Source organism: Mustela nivalis, assembly GCF_964662115.1.
Source record: "Mustela nivalis genome assembly, chromosome: 4".
Lineage (NCBI taxonomy): Eukaryota > Metazoa > Chordata > Mammalia > Carnivora > Mustelidae > Mustela > Mustela nivalis.
The window spans coordinates 142901763-142923586 of NC_139023.1; the positions used below are offsets into that span (position 1 = coordinate 142901763).

A 21824-nucleotide genomic window follows, 5' to 3' on the forward strand; every position below is an offset into this window, starting at 1 on the left:
TTGCTGGCCATTTCTATGAGTATAACAGCAATTCGAGTTGAAGCTGTCTATCTTTTGCAGGTAACCCTGTTACATAGCTGGCTAAAATTCTGATCTTTGAAAATAAACCTTGAACCACCATCCCCATCTCCCTCCCTGTGCTCATTTCAGGCTATAAGCTTGATCCTATTTGGGGGAAAGTTCCGGAGTCAGCAGATAACTTACAAGAAGTGAATGTGCTGTTGAAAATATGTGTGACCCTACTTCAGAGAGGCTGTTATCATTCAGGTGTTTCCGTCACCATCTGGTGACTGTGTAACCTGAGAACAGTGGTGCCAGACCCTCCCTGCATGGTGCCCCACAGGCCATTTGTCGCTTGGGGTAGGAGCAGCCATGCTGCTGGCAATGATTCGATGGGGGAGGGGGCACTCATGGAACCTGACAGCTTCGTGTTTGGTGCAAGTAAAGTGCCATCAGTTGCCCTGAGACCTCACCAGCATCCTCTACCACCCTGATCACTGTGGCCCTTCAGGCGGGATAAATCATGCCCGGCAACTAGCTAAAACTTCCGTGATCCAGCAGATAGACTTTGTACAGGATGAAAAGTCAGTGCACAGGACTTTCTCTGATTCCTAATAATGTGAGACTCATTTCTGGCAACAGTGAGGGTTCTTGCCTCTCCCTCTGGCCTGGTGTTTACCAGGAAAGCCTGGTGAGGATCGATATTCAGGCATCTGGCCTTTTGTCTCATTGCAGTTAACGTATTCATGCTGATGGGCTAGTGGAGCAGTAGGACTCCGATCTCTTTAGCTGTGACTCCCCTCCCCACACCTGTCCCTCTAACCCCAGTGAGCAGTGACTGGGGTTCATGGCACCATGGCATGGCGTATGTATGAAGTCACATTGTAAAACCCAGCATCAGTGAGTTGCCCAGAATCACAGGGCAGGATGAAAGGGGATAGCTTTGAGTACTGATGAAAGAGTTTAGCTTTATGTATTGAGCCTGCTTTACCTACTTAGTGCCACTAAAATGAAGATGCCCGTCTAAATTACCCAGTTTTGTTTGGGTTCATTGATTAGAACTAGCAATACACTGCCCTAAGGAAACACTGTTGAAATTAGTTAATTCTGAGCACTTAAGAGTTTGGAAAAAGTCTGAGAAACACAAGAGCAAGGCCCAGCAACAGGGACTCTGGTCCCTGGAGCTCTCAGCAGGGCTGCACAGAAGGAGTGGGAAGGGGGCCTTTCTCGGATGCAGTGGAGCTGAGTGGGTGGGTGCTTCCTGCCTCCAAAGAGCTTGTAGGCTGCTCAGGGACCTGCAAATGTGAAAAGTTACACTAAGAAGAGATGCAAACCACTGCAAAAAAAGAGAAGATGGGGTGCCTGGCTGGCTCAGTGGTTTAAGCCTCTGCCTTCAGCTCAAGTCATGGTCTCCGTGTCCTGGGATCAAGCCCCGCATCAGGCTCTCTGCTCAGCAGGGAGCCTGCTTCTCCCTCTCTCTCTGCCTGCCTCTCTGCCTACTTGTGCGCGCACGCGCGCTCTTGTGCTCACACTCTCTCTCAGGGTCAAATAAATAAATAAATATTTTTAATAAATATTTTTTAAAAAGAGAGAGAGAGACGATGGTACCCCTGGCTCCGTGGCTAATTATCAACTTAGACAAAAGGCAGCTTCATTCTGTAGCATTAGTTCTCTGTATTTTTGGTTCTGGTTCTGCTCCTCATTTGTTTTGTTTTTTAGATTCCACCTGAGAGTGAAGTCCTATGGTATTTGTCTCTCTCTGACTGGCATAATACTCTCTAGTTGCATCCATGTTGTTGCAAATGACCAGACTTTAATCCTTTTTTATGGCTTATCCCTTCTTTTTGGATAATATTCAATTGTGTGTGTGCATGTGCACACACACACACACACACACCACATCTTTATCCATTCATCAGTCAGTGGACACTTGGGCTGTTTCCATATCTTGGCTATCGTAAATAATGCTGCAATAAATATACAGGTGCATATATCTTTTTGAATTAGTGTTTTCATTTGGGGGGAGGTAAATACCCAGTAATGGAATTACTGGATCATAGGGTATTTCTCTTTTTAAATTTTTTTGAGGAAGTTCCATGCTGTTTTCCAGAGTGGCTGCACCAGTTTGCCTTCCCACCAACAGTGCACAGGGGTTCCTTTTTCTCTACATCCTCACCAACACATTTCTTTTAATGTTGTCTTTTAGATTCTAGCCATTCTGACAGGTATACGGTGATATCTCACTGTGGTTTTGATTCACATTTCCCTGATGGTCGCTGATGTTGAGCATCTTCTCATGTGTCTGTTGACCATCTGGATGTCTTCTTTGGAGAAATGTTTATTCAGGTCTTGTGCCCCTTTTTAAATTGGGTTATTTGGTCTTGGGGGGTGTTGTAGGAGTTCTTTATATATTTTGAATATTAACTCCTTATCCAGTCTACTATCACTTACAAATATTCAGTAGGTTTTCTTTTAGTTTTGTTGATAGTTTCCTTCTCTGTGGGGGGGGGGGGGAGCTTTTTTGGTTTGATGTAGTCGCAATAGTTTATTGTTGCTTTTTGTTTCCCTTGCCTCAGGAGACATATCTAGAAAAATCTTGTGAAGGCAAATGTCAAAGAAGGTACTGTTTATGTCTTCTTCTAGGAGTTTTATGTTTTGAGGTCCTGCATTTAGATCTTAAACCCATTTTGAGTTCATTTTTGTGTATAGTATGAGAAGGTGCTCCAGTCTTCCCAGCACCACTTACTGAAACAACCTGTGGTTCCCTGTTGTATATTATTGCCTCCTTTTTACAGGTTAATTGACCATATAAGCATGGTTGATTTCTGGGCTCTTTATTCCATTGAGCTATGTGTCTGCTTTTGTGCCAGTACCATACTGTGTTATTATAGCTTTGTTGTATATCTTGAAATTCAGAATTGTGATGCCTCTAGCTTTGCTCTTTTTCAAGATTGCTTTGACTACTGGGGGTCTTTTGTGGTTCCATACAAATTTTAGGATTATTATAGTTCTTTGATAGGGATTGCATTAAATCTATGGATCGTTTTGGGTGTATAAGCATCTTAAAAATATTTGTACTTCCAATCCATGAGCACGAAGTATCTTCCCATATTTTTGTGTTGTCTTCACTTTTTTTCATCAGTGTTTTATAGTTTTTAGAGTATAGGTTTTCTACCTCCTTGGTTGATTCCTAGGTACTTTATTTTTTTGGTACAATTTTATATGGAGGTTAACATTTTTTAAAAGGAAAAACCATCCTCTTCCACAGTCCTGCAGGCATCCCACAAAGAGGGCTCTTGGGAACAGGGAGGGGTAGAGATGGGGGTGAACTTAAACTTGGTTCTGTGTGCCCGCAGCTGGTGCAGAAAGCTCTGCCGTCACCACTGCAAGGTGTGCCCTGCAGTCGAAATGACCAGCTCATTTGTTGCACCACATACGGAGAGTGAGGCCCAGCAAGGATTGTAGCTTTCACAGCCACTAGTCCACCATCTTTAAAAAAAAAAAAAAAAAAAAAGGGCACCTGGGTGGCTCAGTTGGTTAAGTGTTGGACTCTTGATTTTGGCTCAGGCAATGATCTCACGGTTGTGAGATTGAAACCTGCTTAAAATTCTTTCTCTTGCTCTCTCTCTGTCCCTGCCACTCCCCTTCTTAAAATAAAATAAAATATGAGGGCACCTGGGTGGCTCAGTCTTTAAGCCTTTGGCTCAGGTCATGATCAGTGGGTCCTGGGATTGAGCTCTGCTTTGGGCTCCCTGCTCGGTGGGAAGCCTGTTTCTCCCTCTCCCGCACACGTTGCTTGTGTTCCTGCTCTTGCGCTCTCTCTCTCTCTCTAATAAATGAATAAAATCTTATTTATTTATTTATTTATTTGAGAGAGAGAGATCACAAGTAGACCGAGAGACAGGCAGAGAGAGAGAGAAAGAGAGAGGAAATCAGGCTCCCCGCTGAGCAGAGAGCCTGATGCGGGACTCGATCCCAGGACCCCGAGATCATGACCCTAGCCGAAGGCAGCGGCTTAACCCACTGAGCCACCCAGGCGCCCATGAATAAAATCTTTTTTAAAAAATTAAGAAATTTACTATCTCAGTTCTAAGAATCTCTCCTGGAAAGGTGAAACACAAAATTCTCCTGTACCTCAGTTTATAGAAGGGGGACCCAAGGTCACCAAATTACACAAAGACTACCGAGAGCAGATTTTGCAAACTATGTCCCATAGAGAAAAATGATGTTTCGTGTTTGAAGGAATTTGGGATAACCACTCAGGAGGACAGAATTAGAGGGGTTTTACCAGCAGTACCTCTCCACAGCTTGACTAAGAACTGGCCTCCTGTGTCCCAGTTCACTCATTCAGTCCTCTTAAACCTGTGAGGCAGATATACCCCGTTTTACAGATGTAGAAACTGAGACTCAGCCTTCACGAGGCAAGCACAGAATGTGAACCTGCCCAGAGTAGTGGACAATGGCTTGTGCTGTTTTCCAGCTTGTTTGGCCCAACATTCTGTGCATAAGGAACACTTATTAAAGTTCTGAGGCCTTGGAACCTACTTAGGGAAGTGTCCCTCCTCAGACCGAGGGCAAACGCAGGCACAAACAGAAGCACCAGATATTTTTCCTGAGGACATTCTTTTGATTTCTGGTTCGTAGTAAAGGCCTTTACTGTGCAGTTATTTACTGTCTTTAGGGTTGCTAATTAAGGTAAAAGAAAAAACTCTGAAAGTTACATATGTATTTTCACCAGAATGCTTTTATTAAGATAAGAGTGATTTTTATGGCATGTAATGTGTGCTTTAATACAGTGGGAAATGACCAAAACTCATTTGTCCTGGTGTGGAGTTAATGGTATACTGCATCTGTGCGTGCTTGTTTTGTTAACTTACAGAAATGGGAGTGGTTCAGGTCCAGGAGGATGGAAAAGGTCCTTGGGCCAAACAAGGAGGGGAAATAGCCAGACAGGCAAGTAGACCAAGAGATTATCCTTGCCGCTTGCACTCTGTCACCATCAGGCTGAAATAGAAAGTGGTTGAGAATGGATCCGAAACACACACACACACACACGGGAACTGAGCCATGAGAAACATGTAAAGTCCTGCTGTTGGCCATAACTGGATGGAACTTGAGGGCAGTATGCTAACTGAAGTCAGGGAACAATTATAATACCATAGGAGATCGCTCATACATGAAATCTAAAAAAGCCCAAACTCACGTAGTAGTACCAAGGGACGGGGAAATGAGGAGATGCTGTTCAAAGGACCCAAACTTCCAGTGCTGAGAGAATAAGTTCTGGGGATGGAGTATACATGGTAATATAACTAATACTATATCACATACTTGAAAGTTGCTGAGTAGACCTTAAATATCCTTGCCACAGAAAAAGAAATGGGAATTATATGACATGATGAAGGTGTTAATCATTTTGCAGTGTGTAAGTATCCAATCAGCCCATTGGACACCTTAATCTTACGCAATGTTATGTATCAATTATACTTTAATAGAGCTCAGGGTGGGTACTGAGAAGTCTCGTTCCTGCCCGCAGCTCAGGGTGAGAAGCTGGAGGAGAGGGTGGTGGGGCCCACCTGGGAGTAGAGAAGAAGGTTTTGTGTGCTGTCCCTCGCTGTCCTGGGCCTCCACTGTGCAGGCCCTGAGCCAGCACCTGCCCATCCCCAGCCCCCCCCCAGAGCCTGGGGCAGGCCCATCACCAGCGCCCAGAGATACACATACACACCTGCCCCAGCAGAGTCACACATTTACAAATGAGAATTTGGTGAGAGCTGTTCAGCATCCCAGCCACTCTGAACTCGACCTGCCCCCGTTGCCAGCGGTAGAGTCAGTCAGTATTCCATACTCAGCTCTCGGCTGAACCTGTTTTGCATGAAAAGCACCTTCCCTGACAAGTGAGGTGAGCGCCCTTCCTCCCCCAGCACAGGGGACTTAGCCAAATCAGGCAGCGTCACAGAGGCGCTTTCCTGTCGTCTTTCTGAAGGCTGCTGGAGCTCATGCCTGAGTTAGGACGTGCGGGGTGTAGGGAGGGAAAGGAGACCTCAATGTCGTGTCCTGTGTGTTGCAGCTGGTGAGCGACTTGCTGGAATTCTGCTTCTACACCTTCCGGGAGTCCCAGGCCCTGAAGGTGGAGTTCCCCGCGATGCTGGTGGAGATCATCAGCGACCAACTGCCGAAGGTGGAGTCCGGGAACGCCAAGCCCCTTTACTTTCACAGGAAGTGACGGAGGACATCTCACCAGGAGAGTTTTGCCTTAAGTTTCCCCATGCTGTTCTACACCCACGAAGGACCCAAGAAATCCGGTTTTTCACATGTGATGGCTGATTCCTACTTGTTCAGCAGTTTCTCAAGTTTAAAATTATGTCAAGGGTTTGGAGCCGGGAAAGCCGTGTGACATGGATTTGGCAAGACCTGAGCAGTCGGAAGGATTCTTCCCTCTCCGCTCCCCAGCGCTTAGAAACACGTTCCTGTTCCTCTGGATGAAAAGCCATATCTAGTCAATAACTCTCTGATTTTGATATTTTAACAGATGGAAGTTTTAACTATGCCATGTAGTTTCTGGTATCGTTCGCTTGTTTTAAAAGGGTTCAAGGACTAACGGACTTTTTAGAGCTTACCCTCGGTTGCACATAAAACGTATAGTCAATATGGGGCATTAATATTCTTTTGTTATTTAAAAAACACACAAAAAAATTAAAAATATATACAGATTCCTGTTGTGTAATAACAGAGCACGTGGAGGGGAACAGCAGCCCCCCCGGGGGTTCCTGTCCGCGCACGGGCTTCTGCATCACTGGTATACACACCCTTAGCGTCCATTTATTATTTAATTAGAACAGATAAGATGTTAAACAATGCCTTGGTTTCAATTTCTAGTATCTATTGTGTTGGCTTTACAAATAATTTTTTGCAGTCTTTTGCTGTGCTGTACATTACTGTATGTATAAATTGTGAAGGACCTGAACTAAGGTGTAAGGAACTTTTGTAAATGAGACACATACAAAAACAAACAAACAAAAAAAACAAAACACACACACAAAAAAACTTTAATGGTTGATAGGATGAAGGGGAAAGTATTTTTGAAAGAATTCTATTTTGCTGGAGACTATTTAAGTACTATCTTTGTCTAAACAAGGTAAAAATTTTTTTTGTAAAGTGAAATGTTCTGCATGCATAATGAACCGTTTACAGTGTATTTAAGAAAGGGAAAGCTGTGCCTTTTTTAGCTTCATATCTAATTTACCATTTTACAGTCTCTGTTGTAAATAACCACACTTAAACCTCTTTGGTTGTCTTTCAGCCTTTCTACTTTTTCTGTACTTTCGTTTTGTCTTTGGTCTCCCGCTGGGGGTGTTCCTGGGACTTGAGCAGGTTCCCTGGCTTCTGCTCTGTCCTGCGTCTGTCGGGGAACAACGGGCTGTGGTGTCTGCAGCTCCTCGACGGGGTCTTTTGGCAACACATGTGAGCGAAGGTCCTGCGGGGGCTGCAGCTGTAGGAGAGCGGCCTCTTCTGCTGCTTTTCTCCTGAGGCAGCATCTGCTCTAGGAGCACGAGGCCGGAAGTGCGATGGCCCAGAGAGCACAGTCTCGTCCCATTTTAGAAAACGGCATTTTCTCCTTCGGGAAAGGAAATTCCAGGCACTCTCTCTATCTGTAGAAGGTGGCGTGTTCATTTCTGGTCTGGGAAAGAGGTTTTGCGCTCTCAGAACTGGTAAGGGGGACACGTAAGCTGCCGCAGGACGTACCAGGAAAGATGCATTTTGGCACATTTCAGTCAGAATGGCGTGGAGACCATATGATAATTGGAGGGTTTTTAGATTTTTAAAAGGTAGGTTTTAAAAATTTTATACATAAACAGTTTTGGAAAAAAAAAAACTACAGATCATATAAGCAAGACAGTGGCACTAAAATTTTTAATTCATTAATCTGTTTGGCACTGATGCAATTTATGCCTTTTCTCTTGCCCCAAATCACAAACCTATCTATCTTTGGGGAAGCTTCACAATATGATTGCACTTAAACAAACGACTTTGACTAGAGGCCAAATTAATCTTTTTAAAAGTAATGATAATCATCAGGTACTCAGTGAAATCCCATTATTTTCCAGAACCTAAAAGCTGTCGCTGGAGAAGCCCTAGGCCAGGAGAAGGCAGCATTGGGATCCATACTCTTCTCTAGGGTTCACCATGCAGGCAACATTACCTTGTCTTTCAGAAGACACCTGCCTTATGCAAGGGGGAACCAGTGAAAGCTGCATTCAGAGGGAGGAGTTTTTCTTACATAATTTGCAATTTCAGTAATTTAATTTATAGGCAGATCTTTAAATACAGTCAACTTACATGCACAGCAATATGAAAGCCACACTTGGAGGGTGATAAATACACAGCATGCAGACTGGGAGTTCCGAGAAAAGACACGGCTTACAAGAGCAGCTTTTAGCTCAGACTTACGTTTTATGAAATTGGAATTTCAGTGTAACCAGGTTTGGGATGGAGACAGTCTGCATCAGCTTTTTGTATTAACAAAGTTACTGGCTCTTTATGTGTCTCCAGGTAACTTTGCTTGATTAAACAGCAAAGCCATATTCTAAATTCACTGTTGAATGCCTGTCCCAGTCCAAATTGTCTGTCTGCTCTTATTTTTGTACCATATTGCTCTTAAAAATCTTGGTTTGGTACAATTCATATTTCACCAAAACTTCTTCATATAATTAAAAAACACTAAATTAGTTTAAAATGAAGCAATTTATATCTTTATGCAAAAACATATGTCTGTCTTTGCAAAGGACTGTAAGCAGATTACAATAAATCCTTTACTTTAATCACCTGTTGTTCTGGAAACATTTCATTTGGGTGTCTGCAGGCATACCTGGACTTTGTGCCCCTCTACATCTGGAGAATATGCGCTTCTGCCTGCATCCAAGACAGTTCCCCTGTGATAGAGCCCCTGCTAGACACATGTTAATTATACTCTTCTGGGACTAATTCAGTGCCTTGTTCCTTACTGCTGATAATATGTGGGTCACTAAAACAACCTGTAACAGTTTAGCAACAAGAACTGCCCGCTATGTAGCCACTAAACACTCTGGGCTGGGCGCATTGCCTCCTTTCTCTACTGCCACAGGGAAGCTTGATCACTGTCAGGCGCTGGGACTGACCTGAGTAGACCAGATGTCCCGTCTGACTCCAGTGTTCTTCCTCCACACAGTCCTCTCATGCTCCTTCACCCTGGGTCCTCGTGGGCCGACAAGAGACTCTGCTCCCCGCTGGCCGTAATGCTTCTCACACTCCCCTTGGTTTCGCTCATTAATATGAACCACAGAAGAGCAGGAAACAATTATCAGCTTATCTTAAAACTAGAAAACATGTAAAGATAGACTCAAGTACATTTTTAACGTGTCATTTAACTGGTGATCATTCAAACTATTTGCTTCCAGAAAGAGAAGACCAGTTGAGCATTAAACAAATTCAACTTCATTTTAACATGATAGAAAGACTTCTGGAACACAACATGGCCATGAAACACAGAACAGGAGAAAAAATGTTTTAACTTTGGAGTTGGGTTCACAAATTTGTTTATAAAATATCTATACATGCAGTTAATTTTTTCTCCAAGCTTATGGAATTTGACCTACTAAGGGGCAAGGGTGAGACCAGCTGGAGGCCACACCAATGTGTACCCTTAATTAAGGTGGGTGTCCTTTCTGACGAGAGCAGACTCATTCTCGGGAAAAGGGTGACACTGTTTCTAAGAATTTCTAAAAGTGCTCAGATGCAAAAATCCAGCTGCATCTTGAGGAATCATTAGCTAAGAACGAAGTCTCTGCCACTAAGCCCGCCAGCCACTGTACACAAGAGCAGCAGAAATTATGCATGGCGATGCATATGTAATTAGGGGTTTGTTTGCCTCTGTATGTTGAATGCCCCTCAAGCAAATAGAAAACATTGTCCCTTTATGTTAAAGTCAGTGCTAACATACTTTTTATAAACTGCAAGTGTACACAGACTAAAATGACTTGATTATGAGTATCTCTGGCACTTTAATTTCAAGTCTCCAATTGTTCGTGCAGCAGTTTTCTTGGAAATCAAACAGTGGCTTCCCAAACAACACTGGAGTAGAGAAGATTACAATACGATTTGAATGGTCAGCATGGACCAAGACTATATCCAAGCCCGTACCCAAAGCAAAGTGAACTACCGAGCAGAGTTGCAGATAGTTAGCTGAAAAGCATCCCGAAATATAGTGTTTTTTGTTTTGTTTTGTTTTTTTAAGATTTTACTTACTTATTTGACAGAGAGATCACAAGTAGGCAGAGAGGCAGCAGGGAGAGAGGGTGAAGCAGGCTCCCTGCTGAGCAGAGAGCCCGATTCGGGGCTCGATCCCAGGACCCTGAGATCGTGACCTGAGCCGAAGGCAGAGGCCTAGCCCACTGAGCCATCCAGGCACCCCAAAATGTGGTGTTTTAATGACCTTTTATTATTAGGTCTCATGAGTTTATGAATCAGCTTGAAGGGTCCTGCTGATCTGGACCAGGCTTGGCTGAGGTAGCCCTAATCGTGCTTCTGTAGTTAACCATCAGTGGACTGGTCTAGGATGGTTTTGCAATACTTTTCACGCCTCTGATTGTATCCAGTTTGCTCCTGTTCCATTAGCCAAAACCAGTTATAAGGTCAAACCTTGAGTCAGCGTAGGAGGGCTCTACAAAAGGGATGTGGATTCATAGAGGGCTGAAATTTGTGATCATTCAATCAATCTACCACTGGCAATTACTCTGATGCTTTTTCACAGAACTGATGTTACCAGGACAGCACTTTCCAGTTTATTGGTGGTCTGAAAACCCCATTTCTTTGGCTCTTCATGCCCTGGGCCAGCCTGGTCCAGAGAGGGTCACAGCTCCTGGGAAGACTGGCTGAGCTGGGTCGGATCATGCTCCTCCTGCTCTCTGAGTTGCTGTTTGCCATGTTGCCTCATTTGCTAAATCCTCCAAGGAAGAACTTCACGACACCAGCACATGGCACTGAGCTGCCTAAAGGAATCTGGTGTGTTAACTGTCCGGGTCCAAAGTGTGGGTGTCTTCTTGGGCAAAATGCAGAAATCTGCTTTTCAATCAAGTTTATCTCCTGATAGCAAGGAATTCCCCAAGGTATTCCTCTAACCAGTAGACTGAGACTTTTTGCAGACATGAGCATCAAAGAGGCTATGTCCGGTTACCCAAGTGCAGTAGCAATAAATTACTACCCAAGCCGGTGAAGGACAAAGAGTGCTGACAAGCTTCTGAGAAGACATTTGCAGAGCCACACACTCCTGGAATAACATCTTTGGGCAAAGGAAGGAAGGGAAATTGGGTGGCTCAGGCAGATTCAGAAAGTCATGGAAAACATCTGGCTGAGAGGAGGAGTCACCAAGACTGACTTGGAGAGATTGGAGGGGAAACAAGAAGGTGAGAAGGGGCTTAGCACTGAGGTAAACAGGGAACAAAGACAAGGCCAAGATGACAGAGGCAGAGTATGTTCTTGGGAAGGCAGGGAAAGACCAGACGACATAGGGGCAAAGACCAAGAACTGGCCTTTGAAGAAGGACCTGGAGAAAAGCAGCAGGTGGCCAGGAGACAAAAGGAGGGGAAAGACTAATTCCTACCACCAGGGTACCCTGCCAGCTGTCTTTTCCCAGCTCCATTTACCAAACTCTGTTTCCAGCTGTGCACCCTTAGCCACTTAATGTCACCTGCTGGTCACACCATCCCAGTGAGGTCAGTAGTGCTCTCTCCACAGAAGCAGAAAGAGATCAAGTTCACTTGGCCAGGGTAGAAAATAGTGAAAAAAGTTTCAAAATAGGTTTTTTTCAACTTGAAACCCATACAGGTAGCCACTGTATTAGTCCCCTAGGAATGCTGTATAAGGTACCACAAACCATTGGCTGCAAGTCTGAGATCGAGGTATTGGCAGTGTTGGTTCCTTCTGAGGGCCGTGAGGGAGGGATCTGTTCTGGACTTCCCCTTTTGCCTCGTGGATAGCTATCCTCTCCCTGTGTGTCTCTTCACATTGTCTTCCTTCTACGTACATCTGTCTCTGTGTCCAAATTTCACCCTTTTTATAAGGATACCAGTCATACTGGATCAAAATCTGTACTGACCTCACCTTAACTAATTACACCTGAGATGATCTTATTTCCAAATGAGGTCACATTCTGAGGTACTAGGAATTAAGAATTCAGCACACGAATTTGGGAAGGGGAATGCAAATCAACCCATGAATCTGGGACAGGGAGTGCAAATCAACCCAAAACAGCCATTGTCCCCTACTGGCTGGCCCCCAGAGGCAAGATGGTACAGCAGAAAGAACATGATTAGCTGACTGAACCTGAGCAAAACTCTTTGTCCTTGAGGGCCTCCATTTCCCCATCTATAAAATGGGACAAATTCTCCTGGGTCATTCAGTCTGTATGAGGAAAGAATGAGTGAAAAACATCCGTTGCTGGCACAGACAATCCACTGCTCCCACACCACAGCCCACACCCCCAACTGCAGATGTTTCTGCTACCACAAAGGAGAGGGGGAACCCCACAAGCTCTTTGGCTCTAATCTCACATGGCATCTTCTTTATAGGCACAGAGATTTCCAGAACAGGCTCTTGGATGATGCAATCAGAAAGCCCCATAGACAGTCCCATGGCGCAGAAACACAAAATCTGAGTGTCTGCTTTTGGCCAAAGCTCCCTTGGTGACTCTCAATGAACACAGTGGACTGAGAGGTCAGAGCCCTGCAGATGGTCAGGGAACTGGCCATGCCCTGAGCAGAAACACAGAAACACATCCACCCTATTTTTCATCTGGGGGAATGAAGACCATCTGTCATTTAAGCGAACACCTCACGATCCCGTTACAAAGTATACTCTGGGCCAGACCCAGAGGGGAGCTTCCTACCTGGAGGTCCCGGCAAGCTGGCCGACCAGTCCCACTGGCAGAGACAGACATCCCTGGCTGCTCCCTGGTGCTCCTCCTCAGCTTGCCACAGGAGGGGTCTTCAGAGCCTGGGGCTATTGGGGCCCTTGCACCCAGCATGTTCTGGGGCTTCGTGACCACAAATGGCCCTGATGCCAAAGGTGTAATTGAGTCATGGTGGAAACAATACAGGGAAAGCAGGTCCCATTTACTAAACACATACCACACGCTGGGCATGCCACTTGGGTTACATCATTCCAAACCAAACCTCTGGCTATCATTTTCCTTTTAGGAGGAAGAAACAGAACCAGAGTCAATTTAATTGACCCAGAATCACACAGGTAGTCATTGAGTAGCAATTTCCTTGACCAAGTAAGGGGTGGTAAACACACTTTGGGGGTTGCCAGCCATTGGGCAGGGAACAGCAGGTAGGGTGCACCTCACTGTCAAGGATGGAAATTGCCTGTAAGCAAGCAAATCAATCAGGTCTTGGTGCAGTGGGGCTTGACTGTAATGCCTCATGGGGATCTAGCAATTGGGAAAACTGCCAGATCACCCCCAGTGCTATACTGAGCCCCCCCTGAGTACCCAGACCTTTGCACTGTCCTGCAGAGGGCTTTCTTAAAGTGGGACACATCAGTTAAGGGCTTCTCATAAACCAAGTTTCCCTTCCACATCCCCAAGCAGCGCAGTGAGCAGGAGGCGATAACTCAGAAAACAGAATGCTGCACTGGCCGTCACCCAGAGGCCCTGGGCTCCTTGGCAATCTCAGGCCTCTCCCCTAGGCCCACAGATCAGTTTTTTCAACTAGATCGCACTTGGACTGTCTTTATTTTTATGTAAAACATGGATGCTTTTCAACAGGCCCATTCCCTTTGTATACCCTTTACCCTAAACTTGACACCCAACATGGTCCAGGGAGGTGACTTCAAACCTGATAACCAGCAAGCTCTCGAATCGACTCATCTGGGGAAGAGGCGGCAGACACACCCCTCCTGCAGCAAATTCTTAGGAGCAAAGTCTGACAGGCTGAGGAGCCTCCCTTCTGTGGGGAAGAGAGACCCACCCCCAGGCCGCCACAGCAGGGTGAGGCAGGCTTTAGATCATAAGGCTCCTCAAAAGGAGCTCCACACTCCAAGGACTCCAGATCAGGGGATGAGGGAGAAGGTTTGGTCTGTGCCTGGGATGAAGAAGGAAGCATCCCAGTGGCCGCCCCTCATCCTCGACACACACACAGCAGGGGTGTCATCATGGGCACGGTCATGGCTGAGACTCTTCCGGAATGGTCTGGATGCCTGACCAGTCGCTCCACTGCCCAGCTTAAGGCAGATCGAGAGATTAGTGCTGAGGCCCAGCAAACAGAGGGAACACGGGCTGGGGGTGGGGGTGGGGGGGAATGGAGCCGCCCAGTGAAGCAAGTCATGAGGCCCGGCCCTGACGCAGCTCACGCACGAACCACCGGGGAGCACAGCCCCAGCCCCACTCCTACTCAGGAGTCACACACGCCATAAGGGAAGGCCTGTTCAGGGGGCTGGAGGTGGCCAGCCAGGATTTCACACGCCAGAGAAGGCTGCCACCCTCAGGAACACAGCCTGCTGTGAAAAAGCAAGGCTCCTTGTGGATAAACTCTACCTGTGGGCACGTGCCAACATCAGAGGAAAATGAACTTCTACACACTGGGTGCCCAATCATAAAACATTACAGAGGGAATGAGTTCCATGATCTCTTCCCCACACTGTCACACACAAAATCAAATAGTAAATTACATTTTATTTCATTTACAGAGAAGTTGGGGCAAAAAGGTGGTGTCTGGAAAACAGCACACAGGTGAGAAGCACCAACGAGAAGCCTGTTATAAATACGCCAGTGCGCTCTAAGTAGAGTGAATGTGGGGCCCTGGGAGGCCGTCTAAGCAGGAGCATCTCTCCGCTGCCCTCTGGGTTTGGACCCTTCCCCGCCTGCCAGCAGCAGCCCCCTCCACACCCCATCCACCACAGCCAAGAGCACAGGCCACACACACCCCCACGAGTAAGTGAAGTTCCCTTTCACATCTCAGCAGCAGGTGTGCAGGGAGCTGCCCGGTGGAGCCGTCACCACGGGGGAGGCTGGGCAGGCTGAGGACAGGATAATTAAAAACTCACAGTCCAAAGTCCCAAGGCTTGACCCGTGAAAAGTCCATCCTGTCAATCCCGACGCCCTTCTCCAGCTCCACAGGCCGAAGCAGTTCCCTGCGGTACGTCCTCTGCCCCTGCCTCGGGCAGTCGGTCCCCCTCCCTGCCCCTGGAGTGCCCATAGGTGATGTAGAGTTCCTGTGTCCAGGTGGCTGTGGGTTCCACCCTGGAGGCAGAAGGCCGGCTCCCCGGTGCCAAGGTCCACGTGGGGCCTCAGTGGCCAGGCACTAGAGCAGCTTGACGGGGCCTCAGTGGCCAGGCACTAGAGCAGCTTGACGTAATTCTGTGGGATCAGCCCCCTCTTGCCATTCAGGGTCCCTTCAAGCCAGCCGGGTTCCCTCGAGGTTTGCACTGAAAAGTAAGAGAAATCACTTTTCACCAAAACGCTCCCAAGGCCTTGCTTCCTGTGGAATTCACTGCACCGCTGTGTACATTAAAGGCTCAACCAGAAGAGAAGGGGGCCCATGGCCGGGTACAAGTGCTATTTATAGGATCTGCCCCTCAGCCACTACAGTCCCCATCACTCCTCCTGCAGCAGCCTCCTAACCAGTCCCCCAGCTTCTCGTCTGGGTCCTTCTAATCCCCATGCACAAAGGAGCTCAGGGAACTCTCTAGAACACGGAGCTGATGACGTTCCCCTGCTTGAAGGCTGGCAGGGACAGGAACAGACCTCAGCATCTACTGGTCGGGTGCACAGACACCCGGTCCTGCCCAAATCCCCAACCTCCCCTCTTACTCCCCACCAACACGGTGCCTTCTGCCTCTTCACCAGGTGGTCTTCCTCTTAGAGACCTTTACATGCCCTGTCCTCTGGGGAGACTCCCTCGACCATTTCCAGCACTCCCCAGGCCTCACGGACATGTCTGGGCACCTGTCTCTATGCCACACAGGATGGGGTGCTCCTGCGGTCGGGGCCTAGGCCGCACACATCTGAACACAGTGTGGGGCAAACTGTAGGCGTCCAGAAGTATCCATGACAGATACAAAAGAAAAGGACTGCAGGCTGGACAGCAAAGGGCGCAGGGTCCAGGCACTGGTCACCAGGCTTTGGAAGTAAAATACAGCAGCATTTAATGGCCCCAACTGTGGGCAAGCCGCACTCAGGCCTCGGCCAGGGCCACGAGCGAAGTGGCAGCTGCGTGTGGAAAGGGGAGGACACAGACGGCCCGGAGCTGGCCGAGCCACGCAGCTGGGATTCACCCCCCAGAAGAACAACTACCCGGTGTCAGAAACTGGTACACCCAGCCCCGGGCCCACCACACAAAACCTGCACCTAACAGTACTTTCCTCGGTGTGCACCACACGTTCTTGATTCTCTTCTGAAAGGCTGACTCAGCTCAGCCAAGCGGTGTTCGTCACCCACTCGTGTGTGGCGGCCACCGTGCGACCTCTGCACACCTGCTCCGAGGCTCCTCGTCCGCCAGGGACTGGATGACACCTCCTCAGCCTGCAAAGAGCAGCTGGGGCGTCCTGCCCGCCAAGGCCAGCCTAGTGCTCCAGACTAAGTCAGGGACCCCTGGGACACACCAGTCATGTACCGTGGGGGAAGTGGGGGGGGCGCGGGTGTGAGCGAGAGTGAGACAGAGAGAGAGGGTTGGAGGTTGACTGTGACTCTCCTTCTTCCACTCTAGGTTCTAACATGACACTGGGACCCCCAGCATCATGCCCGGCACATGAGGAATTGTTTAAAGAATGAATAAGCAAATGAACAAGGCACGTGCTTCCCGGGCAGTCCAGCAGTCGGTCACCTTCTTTGCTCGCTCACTGATTTCTAGCCTGGAACTGGTCCTCGGAGCAGGATTTTCTCACTTATTCCACCTCCCCTGCCCCCAAGCTGGCAGTATCATCAGAACAGCAACCTGGAGAGCCTCCATGGAAAGGGGCCCTGGGCTCAGGACAGACTGCCTGGAGGGGAGTCTCCCAGCGGACAGATGAGAGCCAGGTGCACCTGGGGAACCACTGAACCCTCGGAGCCCTGCCCAGCCTCCTCCCCCTGCAAGATGGGTTACCAGCACTTGGCCTGGAGGAATGCTACAAGGAGTTCGTAAAATAGCTTATGGAAGAGCACCTTGGAGTTGCTCACTGTTTCTTCTCCTATATACAATGAACGCCCACTCTTCCCCGAGTGGGTATTAATAGACACAGGCCGAACAGAAGAGAAAGAAAGGTAATTTCCCATAAAGCTGGGGGTGAAGAAGGCCTAAATGTGGGAAACCAAGTGGGGTCAGGAACCCTGCACCAACCCTCTTACAGACCGAGGGCCTTCTCCACACCTCACCCGCTGCCTTCGCAGCCCTCCTCTCCCCACAGGGCATGAGAGAAAGGTCACCAATGTAGAGAAGGGACTGAGGAGGCTCTCACAGTATCCAAGAGCCTGGAAGTGGCCAACGGCTGGGAAGGGGAGGGAAGAGAGCAAAGCACCCATAGCTGGGCCTGCCCAGGCCCAGGAAAGGGGGCTCAAAGGCTACGGATGAGGCCTGTGAGGGTCTCATCACCTGTATGAAGACTTATCCCCTCCTGGGAGCATCAGATCCCAGAAGACCCACCCTAGGCTCCAAGCTATATACTTGGCTGATCAAACCGCTTCCTCCAATGGCAGTATGAAAGTTGCATGTGTCAGCCTGGTGAGGCCATGGTACCCACGTGTTATTCTACCTGTTTAGATGTAATGAACAGGGAAATCAGTAGACTCAGTAAAGCAGATAACTGGCCAGGATATGGGTGGGCCTCACCCAATAAGTTGAAGGCATGCATGGAACAAAGACTCCCACAAAGGAGAGGGTACCCTGCCCTTGGCCTGCTTTTGGACACAGACTACAACTACTCCCTGGGTCTCCGGCCCATTGGCCTACCCTGCAGGTTGTGCGTCTCCCACAACTGCATGAGCCAATAGCTATCTATGGAAAGCGATCCACTCATTCACAGACACAGTCACATCCCATGTGTTCTATTTCTCTGGAAAACCGTAATGCAGGCTGTTTCAGAGATAAGTGCCTCATTGTGGGGGAAGATTCTGACTCCAAGAGGCAGTGAGTATAAATGAAACAAGTTCCTGGCTGGAACCCTGGCACCTTCAGGACTGAGCAACCCTGGTTGATTTACTTCATCTCCTCTGACCTCCATGCTCCTCTTTTCTAAAAGAGGGGAAGCGATAACTCATTTGAAGTTACTGCAAAGACTAAAATGAGACAATTTACATGAAGTGTGATGCCACACATACACCACGTCCACGCCCTGTGCACCACAAGAAAGGGCCCTGCCCTGCCACTTATGAGCCGTGTGGCCCTGGGAGAGTCACAGATCCTGAGGAACCCAATCACTGTGTGATGACAATTAAACCAGTGCTCCCTAGTACAACTGTTTCTATTGTTATGAAATATATACACAATTTACCATCTTAATCATTGGGAAGCATGCAATTCGATGGTATTAAGAAGAGTCACAATGTTGTGACCACCAGCACCATCTCCATCCACAGAGCTTTTACACCTTTCCAGACTGAAACTCTCTGTCCCTTCAACACTAACTCTCCATCTCCTCCCCAGGCTCCTGGGACCCTCCATGCTACTTGCTGTCTCTGTGAATTTTACATATAAATATTTTATATTACATATAAATGGAATTACACCCAATTGGGTCTTTTGTGACGGTCTTATTTCCCTTAACATAATACCTTCAAGGTTCACCTATGTTGGAGCATGTCTCAGCATTTCATTCCTTTTATGGCTGAATATTCCATTATACGTTTATCTACTACATTTTGTTTATCGGCTCATCTGTCAATGAACATTCGGGTGTTCCCCCTTTTGGCTACTGTGAAAATGCAGCTGTGAACATGGATGTCCAAACACCAGGAACATGAGTCCCTGCTTTCAAGTCTTTGTGTACACATCCAAGTGGAACTGGACTGAATGGTAACCTTGTGACTCATCTGTTTAAGGAACTTCCACGCCGTCAATGTGGTTCTGGCCAGGCTCAGAAATAAGCAAAATAAACAGCATATTATTTTGAGATCTGTACGTGTGCGATGAAGCTGGGTTTTCACCATAGCTGGGGTAAGAGAATGAGATACAGTGTTCAACTCCTGATGAGCTCGAGGTGGTGTGGGGGGCATTAGGTGAGGATCTGGCAGAGGAACAGCTCTGTGTCAGTCATGCGCTGTAGCTCCCTGGTGTCCATTATATTATGATGATGCTTCATAACACCTGAATATTTGTCATATGTGTTGTTTTTGTTATGCTTAAAAAAAAAAAACCCCACCCAAACCAGAACTGAGTCCATATTCTGTTCTGAAGAAAGCTTTTTGCAAATTATTCTTGTAACTGGCTCCCATGCCCCTGTTATTATGGGATGGTAAATGAGGATGCCATGGGAAAACCACAGTGAGATTTCACCTTGTACCCATTAGGATGACTGTTATCAAAAACACAGAACAAAACGAACATGAGCAACGATGTGGAGAAATCGGAACCTTTGTGCCTTGTTGGTAGGAATATAACATGGTGCATGGAGCAATGTGAATGTAACAGAGCTGTTCCTCTGCCAGATCCTCACCTAATGCCCCCCACACCACCTCGAGCTCATCAGGAGTTGAACACTGTATCTCATTCTCTTACCCCAGCTATGGTGAAAACCCAGCTTCATCGCACACGTACAGATCTCAAAATAATATGCTGTTTATTTTGCTTATTTCTGAGCCTGGCCAGAACCACATTAAATAGAGACTTCTGGCACTCATTTTTTTTTTTTTTTTTAAATTAACATGTAATGATTCCCAAAGGTTAGGAATATATCTAGGAATACAACTGTTGGGTTGTGGGGTCTGTACAGATTCAACCTGCCAAGATAATGCTAAATTGTTCTGCAAGGATTACTCTTTATATATTTGAGATCTTTAAAACGAATCACCTGGAGTTTTCAAAGATTAATCTGGGCCACACCTGCTCCCCAAAGCATTGGCTCAGTCACATATCCACATGGAGATGAACAGTCTGGAAGCGCTGCTGAGAGATGGCCAGCTCCCAGACACCCTCCCACCTGGGGCACCAGGGGGCCCCCTCCAGTCGTGCCTGGCAGCCTACGGAGGGACACCGCTCCCTACTCTGATCATCTGCCAGCTGAAGGACCGCCCATCTGGAAAGAGAGCAGGACTGACTGGCCACCCAGCAAACGTGTTTCCGGAGTTGCCCAGGCCCAGAGAGAAGGGAAGGTCCATAGGGCAGTCCCAGGAATAGAGGCTGCCCTGAAACTTCACCAACATCGCCTTCCTAGGGGATGTGGGAGGCACTTCCCCGGAACAACGGCTAAGCATTCATGTGTCTACGATACAGATCAATCTTCAGCCTAGAATTTAAACTCAAAACCTACCTTCAGATCCACACGGTAAGAGGAAAAGAGCAAGGAAGAACTATCAAGCTACTTCATTACTAAAGATCCCTTTCTCTTCCACACTCTGGTTCAGGGTTTCTCACTGTCGTGTACATTACAAACCACAGAGCTACCGATGATGTAGCCCATGGGCCACTTTAACCTGGATTTTGTCTTTACCAAAGGGCACTGGATGCCATAAACCAAATTCCTATGTTGCCCATATGAGGTACAAAAGGGGATTACACTGCAAGAGGCTTTACGATAGCTGCTAAGGCTCCAGTGCAAGTGAACACAGAAAAAGGTCTCAGACATTTTGGAGGCCAGAGTATTGCTGGTGTGCACAAAGGAGGTGGTCCTGGCCGTATTCCCATGGCCAGTGCTGTCACAGTGGCCACGAAGAGCTCTGCCTTGCTTCATGGAAGCTGAGGCCAGATGAGCTGCCCATCTGTCCTACTCTGTGTCAGTCCCCAGAAGGGAAGACCCCAAACCATTCAAGGAAGAACTTCTCTACACATTCTAAGCAAGCACACAATGAATTATGCATTTTCTGCTAAGAGATCTATTACACACAGAGATGAAAATACAGAGTAAAAAGAATAAATGCTGTTTAAGAGCCTTTGACATTCTGTACCTTTTAAGAACTAGCCCTAAGACACAGCAAGTGTCAGGGTGTAGGTTCTGAATGTGCTCCTCTGTGTCGGCCATGCTTCTCTGTGCACCTGTGGTAGGACCACAGGGAGCATACACAGGACAAGGTGCTCACATAAAATAAGATGCTCACGTGCTTGGGTAAGGGAAAGTGTCAACATGTCAACAAGGCAGGTGCAAAGCAGCTGGCCTTGAGGGAGGGACTGAGGAACCACTGAGCCAAGTGACCCAGACAGAGATAGTCTCCAGCACTCCAGGGAACCAGGTCTGAAGGAGGCAGCACGGAGCCCACCCACAGCACACCACAGTGCGCCAAGCATGGCTCCCTGCTTGGCAACATCCTCCGTGGACATCTGTGCTGTTCTCAAAGCCCCACCTACATCTATGGCTCCAAAGGCTACCTTGACACCACATCACTCTTACAGGCATCCTTGAAGATGAGGATGGGGAACTGGATCCAGAGAGAGCTTAAAGAACTTGTCCAAAGGTACAGGGAAAGTAGAAAAGCCAATCTGATCTTAAGCAAAATAATGACGTGTGTGCGTGTGTGTGTGTGTCTCCTGCAAATCATTTAGGGACGTCAGAGGTAGAGAAGCTCAGTCTCTCGTGTCTGACATCTGCTAGTCTTTCCCCTGTTACCCATGCTGGCAGAAACTGGATTTGGTTGAGGTCCTGACACTCATTCACAAGTCTGTGTGCCC

General features: G+C 47.5%; 2 protein-coding genes across 5 annotated transcripts in view; one reads left to right on the forward strand and one right to left on the reverse strand.

The window, feature by feature from the left end:
• Nucleotides 1-8819, forward strand: part of NR3C2 (nuclear receptor subfamily 3 group C member 2) — a 337335-nt gene extending 328516 nt beyond the window's left edge. For all 4 annotated transcript variants that reach the window (XM_082728958.1, XM_082728960.1, XM_082728959.1 and 1 more), the window contains exon 9: nucleotides 6065-8819. In XM_082728958.1, coding sequence (XP_082585084.1) covers nucleotides 6065-6220 — 156 coding nt within the window. In that variant the 3' untranslated portion in view covers nucleotides 6221-8819. The remainder of the gene's footprint in view (nucleotides 1-6064) is intronic.
• A 5865-nt stretch (nucleotides 8820-14684) lies between these two features.
• ARHGAP10 (Rho GTPase activating protein 10) overlaps nucleotides 14685-21824 on the reverse strand; it is a 321844-nt gene continuing 314704 nt past the window's right edge. The window contains exon 23 of the mRNA XM_082728962.1: nucleotides 14685-15456. Within this exon, the coding sequence (XP_082585088.1) occupies nucleotides 15368-15456 (89 nt within the window). The 3' untranslated portion in view covers nucleotides 14685-15367. The remainder of the gene's footprint in view (nucleotides 15457-21824) is intronic.